The 7,916-nt window shown below is 52.1% G+C and overlaps 1 protein-coding gene across 1 annotated transcript in view; it reads left to right on the top strand.

Moving 5' to 3' along the window:
• The window catches only part of TCF4 (transcription factor 4), a 210,418-nt gene extending 205,762 nt beyond the window's left edge, over positions 1-4,656 (top strand). Inside the window, exons 15-19 of the mRNA XM_026865874.1 lie at positions 78-314; positions 1,077-1,239; positions 3,242-3,471; positions 3,895-4,036; positions 4,296-4,656. Coding sequence (XP_026721675.1) covers positions 78-314; positions 1,077-1,239; positions 3,242-3,471; positions 3,895-4,031 — 767 coding nt within the window. The 3' untranslated portion in view covers positions 4,032-4,036; positions 4,296-4,656. The remainder of the gene's footprint in view (positions 1-77; positions 315-1,076; positions 1,240-3,241; positions 3,472-3,894; positions 4,037-4,295) is intronic.
• Positions 4,657-7,916: the final 3,260 nt, after the last annotated feature.

Consider the following 7,916-nt stretch of genomic DNA (forward strand, 5'->3'; position numbering starts at 1 on the left):
GTCAGGCGCTGGGCGTCGGTGTGTGCGGGGCTGCTCCGCGCCTCTGCGGGCCATCTGCGCCCTCTAGTGAAACACAGCCCACGGCTCCATCATCCCCATCCTTCTCCCCGGGGTTCCCTGGGATTTGGGGGTTCGGGCTCTGACCGCTGCCTCTCTCTCTCTCTCTCCTCACCGGCAGGTCGGAGCGCACCGCGAGGACGGGGTCAGCCTCCGCGGGAGCCACTCGCTCGTGCCAAACCAGGTCCCGGTCCCCCAGCTGCCCGTCCAGTCCGCCACCTCCCCGGATTTGAACCCGCCCCAGGACCCCTACAGGGGTGAGTACCGACCGTCTGGAATTCCTGGAATTCGGGGGGTCCGAGCTTGTGGTGGCGGGGACCGCAGCGCAGTTTGCTCATTTATCTCTGCACGCTGAGATCCTCCAGCTGCTACAGCTGGAAGCCTGCGAGCGACTTCCCTCTGCACCGTGAGTTCTGACACGGGGGCTGCTTGAAGCAGCAAAATTTCAGAGTGTAGGAAACCACGGGGCCCACGTCAAAAAGCGGCCGAGCGTAAGGTGAGGCCCAGACCTGCATATTTTCCTCCACCTTCGCAGCTCTGCCTGCGGGCGGGGCGGCAGGGGGGTGCCTCTCCTTGGCTCGCGTGGGGCATTGGGCCGTCCTGCGCCTCCCCGAGCCCTCTGCGGGGCTTTGCGAACCTGGAGCACGCTGGAATTAGGCCTAGAGGCAGCTGATCTTCCTCTTAAAGCAAGGAATAAATTGCCCAAACTGTTCCAATGGTTTGTGAGGTCTGCTCATTCATTGCAGGTATTTTGATGATAATTACATATTAAAGATTTATTTGAAAATGAACGAAAAGTGACAGAGCGATGGAGGAGCAGGAGTAGCATCTCATCCTCCTGCGCCCCCTTCCCCAGCCCTCAAAGCCTGGCCTAAAACCCGGAGCTGCCATCCGCACGCCGGGCTCTGCGGCGATAAGCGGGGGCTTCACCCTTCACGGGGGGGCCGGGGGGGGGGGTGTGTCAGTCAGAGGATCCCCATTGGCCTTGACCCCTCATCCGTGTCTGTTTTTTCTCGCAGGCATGCCCACCGGCCTGCAGGGCCAGAGCGTCTCTTCGGGGAGCTCCGAAATCAAATCTGACGACGAGGGAGATGAAAACCTCCAGGACACAAAGTCTTCTGAGGACAAGAAACTAGAGGATGACAAGAAGGATATCAAATCAATTACTAGGTCAAGATCTAGGTAACAGTATATAATAGTGTCGCTTCATTTAATTCCTTTACTGGATTTCGATGAAGTGAACAGAACAGGAGGAAACTATGAGGTTTTTTCCTGGCAGGTAAAACCACAGCCTAAGCGGAACGGCGTGGCTGTTCTGGCAGTACCGAGTACCTTCGTGGTACCTGTACTCCAGGACGTCCTCAAATTGGAACAATTCACCAATTTGGACACTTTGAGCAAGTTCTCCCCAATCTCTCTAAAGAAATTGCGTTACGCTAAAATGGACGAATTAGGCTGTTATTCCTCTCTGCCTGTGCTTGCAAATTGGAATTACAGTATGGATTGTCACCAGAACGTGCCTGAGAGCTGGTCACACCTGCACCTGAACTAACAAACCGTGTGCTTTGCTTTGACCCCGGAACGAAATTTGTCGCTCCCAGTCCTCAGTTTCTGTAGGGCTCCCTCGGTTTAAGCGGAGGGTTGAGAGGCCTTCGTGGCTTTGGCGTATTTTGTATAAATTTTTGGAAAGAACTAGTGAAGTCGTAGCTGGATTATGTCACCTGGGCACTGGTGGTGAATGTGAGCAAGCTCTGGGGGTGCTGCAGACGTGAGCCTGAGCAAGGGACAGGCTTTACTTCTGTCCCGGGGCCTCACCACCAGGCCTGGGCCTGGCTCAGGACTGCGGGTCCTCCGTCAGCTGAGTCCCGAGCTTTGTAGCAAAAATCCCACTAAAGCTGACATCCAGGCCCAACCCTGCTTCAGTCGGGGTTTATTTTCCGAAGGTGAACAGCAGTGTCCTTCTGCCTTTTCTCCTTCCATGCCTGGCTTCTGTCTGAAAACCCAACCGAGGGAAGAAGTGTCTGAGCAGCCGTGCTGCCCCCGCGCCAAGGCCCGGACCTCTCCGGCCGGTGTTTAAAACATTAATTACATTTAATTACATTCACGTCGTCTCGTATGACTGGAGAGAAGATACATGACACTCGAGATTTTCTCGGAATAAAGGTGTTGAAGCAACCATATGTAGAAGTGAGGCTTTCATGTGCGTTTACGGTATGGTAAGAAGAAAGCACCTTTATGCTGATGTGAGGTGATCGGAGTTGTTGTTAATTCAACAAATACGCTGTCGCTTATGCATATTTATATGTGCTTTGAAGCTTTTGTAGGCTAACATTTTTGCTTTTTAACCTGCTTACAGCTTTAGAAGGTTACTCCTGATACTTAGTTCCGTGTCTAAATCCGCGTTGTTAGGGCTGCTGAAAATTTATTACGCCATTTGCATAACCAATTCAAATTATATAGTGCCAGTGACTCACCGGTGGATGTGTTTTCAATTTAAAATCATCGTTTTGTCTGGATAGAAAGCAGTCTTGTTGCAGGAAGGATGCACAAGCTCGCCGTAGGGCTCTTCACAGCCATGAATTATTGCTGTGGCTCTTCGCTCCGTGCAGGGACTGGGGTGCTGCCCCCGTTGGGGCGGACGGCAGAGCCTCACCTCTGGCAGTAGAAAAAGTTTCTTCCAAAACTCAAATGAAGGGGAATGTGGAAATATGTGGCTGATTTCAGGCTTGGAAGCTACCGCTGAGGGGCCGGAGCCTGGGGGGTGTGGGAGGGGCAGGTCCCGTCACTGGCTGGGGACGAGCAGCTCGCTCCGGGGGAGCAGAGCAGAGCCCTCAGTGTGTCCTGAAACACGGGTTACAGAGATTTGCCACCGTGAAAAACATTGGCGTTGGCTGTGATAAAACACGTTATTGAGAAAAAGCTGTATTTTTGCTTCTTTAAAATACCAAAAGTCCCACCTTGCAGGTTGTAAAACTTCGTTACAAACTGAAGCTTTACTCCGTGTGAAGTGGAAGGGGACTGACTTCTCTGCTCAGGTTTTGGTGGATGAGGAACAGCAACCAACTGCTCAGAATGTGTCTGCTCATGACTCGTAGGCCTGGTTTTGGACAAAGCCTGTTGAAAAATCTTTGCACTGCTTATTTTCCACATCATTAGAAAATGATGTCTTCCTTTTGTCTCCCAGCAATAACGACGACGAAGACCTGACACCGGAGCAGAAGGCCGAAAGGGAAAAGGAAAGGAGAATGGCCAACAACGCCCGGGAGCGCCTGCGCGTCCGCGACATCAACGAGGCTTTCAAGGAGTTGGGCCGGATGGTGCAGCTCCATCTGAAGAGCGACAAGCCCCAGACCAAGCTCCTGATTTTACACCAGGCTGTGGCTGTCATCCTCAGCTTAGAGCAGCAAGTCCGAGGTCAGTGTGCCGCCGCGTGTCCCGACGTCCCTAAGGGCCTTGGGCACCTCTGAGCACGCGCGCTGCTGGCGTCCGCCCGTGGCACGTTTTAGCTTCTTTGGCAAGATCCAAATTCAATATTTAAGCTCGGCTGCTGCTCAGCAAAGCCCCAACAGGGGGGTGTTGGCAGAGCTTGGGTGCGTGGTCGTGCTGCGTCTCGGCGCTGGACCTGCCCAGGGCGCTTCCTCGGCGTCAGCGTGCTGGAATGAATCCCAGAACCATCTGGGTTGGAAAAGACCTTGAAGATCCTCCAGTCCAACCATGAACCTCGCCCTGACCGTTGAATAACAGCCAGGGAATTATTCTAAATGCCCGTGCAGCAAACGGCCCAATCCGCTATAAAAACGTGAATATTTGAAACGGCTTTTTGCTTCATTTCCACAGAAAGAAACCTGAATCCTAAAGCGGCGTGTCTGAAAAGAAGGGAAGAAGAGAAAGTATCTTCAGATCCTCCTCCGCTTTCCCTGGCAGGACCCCACCCTGGGATGGGAGATGCCTCCAATCACATGGGACAGATGTAAAAAAGGCAAGTTGGCTCTCAGCCGTGCCCTGGGAGCCTTGTGCCCCGCAGCCGGGGGGTTCCCCCCACCCCAGGCCGGGCTGTCCCCCGGGGGGCTGCGCACGGGGGCTGGGGGAGCCCACCCACCCCTTCTACATGGATTTTGGGGGGTGCCCCAGGAGCACGCTGGGCTCCCGGGGCAGCGTTCTGGCGGGTTGCTGGGGGAGGGTGTAGGGACACACACTCACCTCCCCGTGACTGATGAGATTTTTTACTTCTTCCACAGGTCCAAGTTGCCACATTTCTTCATTTAAGCAAGAGACCACTTCCTTAACAGCTGTATTATCTTAAACCCACATAAACACTTCTCCTTAACCCCTTTTTTGTAATATAAGACAAGTCTGAGTAGTTAAGAATCACAGACGCAAGAGATTTCAGCATTCCCGATTATTAAAACCGAGAAAGAAAGAAAAAAACAAACAAAAAGTGCAACTTGAGGGACGACTCTCTTTAACATATCATGCAGAATGTCTAACGCAGTATGTTCCGAGCTGTAAGTGCACAGCCTAGAGACTGAATGGCAATCTTCTCCACACTGTGGGACAATGCATTTGTGCCTAAACTTCTTTTGGAAAAAAAAAAAAAAATATAATTAATTTGTAAGTCTGAAAAAAAAAAAAATATTTAATTTAAAATTGTAAACTTGCAATAATGAAAAAGTGTACTTCTGAAGAAAAAAAAAAAAAATCCCCAGGACTTAGGCTTCTCGTGTTTTTTCCCTGGATTACCTCAGCTGGGGTGTATACTGCATAAGTGAGTGTGCACCTGTGTGCGCCCAGGATGGCGGTGGCAAAGGGGAACTTCAGGCAGGGATTTATTTGCACATCAACAGCAGAGCCTGCTTATACCTCCCCTGCACATTTTAGGATTTATTCTTTGTTGGGGTTTTTTTTTTTCCACTCCAATCTGCTGAGTGCTGCAGTAGGGGGCTGTTTAAAGAGATGGAAAAAAATAAAATATTAATAGAACTTCAAAGTGAGTTTGATTCTCTAAAGATAAGTATTATTTATAATCTCCCCTCCCCGGCTCGGGGGGGAATGATTCAGATCTTCTCTCCACCTCAGGGCAGAGCTGTTGTTTGTATAACAGACAAACGGGTGGCACTGCTGCCTGCGGAGGGAGGGGGAAGCAGAAAACGCAGCGTTTTCGGTGTCGCCGGCGGTGCCGGGAGCTCCCTGAGCTCGTGCGCGTCGCTGCCTTCGCTCCCTCCCAGCGTCTGTAGGCTGGGCTTTATTTCAGCAGGTCGCCCGGGTTTCAGCTGCGTTTGGCAGCGTGGTCGTGCTCTTGAAGGTCCTGCCCTCCTGGAGGTTGGGTGGAAAGTCCTGATGGTGTTGAAAGGAGGAAAGGAAATGATGTTTAAAAAGACAAACTGGGCCAGCCTGTTTCAGGGGGCATCTGAGACCTGAAGTTTGCTGTCAAAGAGGTCATGTGGGTCCCCCCCCCCGTGCAGGACAGGGACCAAAACCGGCCCTCGTAGTTCTCTGCTTGGGGGACTACTTGGCGTGGGTTGGTTTTGATCTCTTAGTAGAGATGCACGTGCGTGCATGAGGCCTTTGTAGCTTGGTAGAGTTGAAGTCTTGCCGTGTCCCAGGAAATGCGGGTAATGAAGCGATGGGGCTGCCTCGATCTTCTTGCAAACCATTGAAGCTGGAGAGATAAATTACCCAGGAAAACGCGCTGTGGAAAGGCCCTTGCCAGGTGGTTTGTGTAGCTGCAGAGTTCAAAAGCGTCAGTGTTTTGGAGCAGCCCCCTCGCTGTGTCACGGGGAGGGTCATGGGTGGGAGAGGTCAGCTCCCTCCATCGCCGGGTGCCCACCTCCCACCTGGAGAGAGGGGGAAACGGGCTCGCAGGCAACCACGGCGGGTAAGAAATGATCTTTCTTTTGTGTAGGGATGGCCAGAGGTTGGACTTGCTCACCGAGCGAGCCTGGAACGTGCCGGTTGGCAGGACAAAGAGTTGCAAAGTCTCAACAAGCAAGATTGATCACATAGCGGGTTGTGAAAAGGAATAAAAGAATTGATGGGGTTTATCATTCAGCTGTGAGATGTAACGTAGGTGGTTACCTCCCAGATCTCTCGAGAACCTAAAGGAGAAGAAATGTGAGGAATTTTTTTTATTGGAACCAATCTTTAAAGTATAACTAAAACTTTCTATCGCTGTCAGTGGTGGTGACTTCGTGGCATTTTTTTTTTTGCATCCAGTTGAAATCAATCCAACCCCTCAGTTTACAAATCCTCCAGATCATTAGCTTTCCATTATTACCATGTTTGCTGCTTCACATTGGTGAAACAAGGCGTAGTCCTCAAGAATTCAGGCCAGATATTGAGGTAGCTAGGTTGTCCCTCTTCAAGCCAGACCACCCAACTGGAGGCATCTCGTGTAGCTCCGGAACGGAGGTGGTCCAGGGGAGGAGGTGGGCTGCTCCAGGGCAGGAGGAGGGTGGGATGCTCGCCATCTCCGGGTCGGTCTGTCTGTCTGCCTGCACAGGTCACGGACGGAGCCCGGGGAGGCTCGAGAGGAAAAGGGAGGGACCCGGAGGGAGACGTGGCGTCTGTCACAGCGCCTTTACAGCTTCCAGCCGCTCTCAGGAGCGCTGCTCGAAGCGGGGTGGGTGGTTGCCAACCAGAAGTGGTATCATATGTTCCTTTGTCTTCGTCGACCTCAAAACTAAATGGTTTTGGGCTTTGTAGAATCACAGAAAAGTGTAGATCGGATGGGACTAGTGGAGGTGGCCAGGGTGAAGCCCCTGCTCGCCGTGGGGCCAGTTCTGGGGTCAGGGCCGGCTCCCAGGCTCGGTCGGCTTGCCCAGGGCTGTGTCCAGCGGCGCTGGGGTTGGGGAAGGGCAGCCTGTGTCTCCAGGCGTTTTCTTTCATAGGTGCGGGGGGAAAAATACTTCTCCTCAGAAGGATGTCATCAGGATTTTATTGCCTTTCCGGCGTGGAGATTTCAGGAAGTGGAACTGCCGAACTCTAAGCGCCCCGTAACAACTGATTCTCTCTTTAAAACCAAATAATGCCGGTTCCAGCCTTTTCTTAGTATCTCATGTTGTAAAAATTAAAACGTCGCAACAAAGAGAGAGTTTTTGTCTCTGCTATTTTACACTTGCTTTCGGTTATTTGCATTTCGTCTAGTAGTAAAAGATTTTCTCAAGTTCCCCTTGGCAGGATTCCCTTTTATCTTTCTGACTGCGGTCTCGACTTGCTGTTAACAATTATCCTATATTATCTTGTAAGTCTGATTAGAAACATCCCTCCATCTTTTTATCTGCCTGAGCACTTACTTTTTTTTGAGAATAAAGAGCGATTTACAGTTCTCTGCCGGGTTTATCACCCCTTTCACTCCAGGCGGGAGGGGCTGCCTGCACCTGAGGGGGTGGAAGCTGAGTTTTCCACGCACTCTGTCCGTCCGTCCCGGGCTCGGGGCGCAGCCACATGGGACCGGGGAGGCAGCGCCAGCGTTCCCGCTCCGGGTGCTTTTATATCAAAGCAACTTGTGACAGTTTTACTCTTCAACTCCTTAAGTTTTCTCATCGGTCTCCTAACGAAGGAGCCACCCTGCTCTGCGGAGTGTGTCCGTGCGCCACGGCGAGGGGAGGGATGGACGCGTTGCCATCACGCCCGCGCTGTCAGCTCCGATGATGGCATTACTGGAGTGTTTAATAAAACCTTTATTGCTATATTACCCGGAGTCACGGCGTTGGCAGGGCTGGTGCTCCTTTGGGTTTGGGACTCAGTGCTTAATGAAATACAGCGAGCGCTAATTTGGACGGGGCTGCTCGGTTTGGAAAGGCAGGTGACACGTTATTATGTTCGGGGCCGGGGGGGGCGAGCGGGGGGCCGAGCCGCTT

The sequence above is a fragment of the Athene cunicularia genome, assembly GCF_003259725.1.
Source record: "Athene cunicularia isolate RWA chromosome Z unlocalized genomic scaffold, athCun1 chrZ_part1, whole genome shotgun sequence".
Classification (NCBI taxonomy): domain Eukaryota; kingdom Metazoa; phylum Chordata; class Aves; order Strigiformes; family Strigidae; genus Athene; species Athene cunicularia.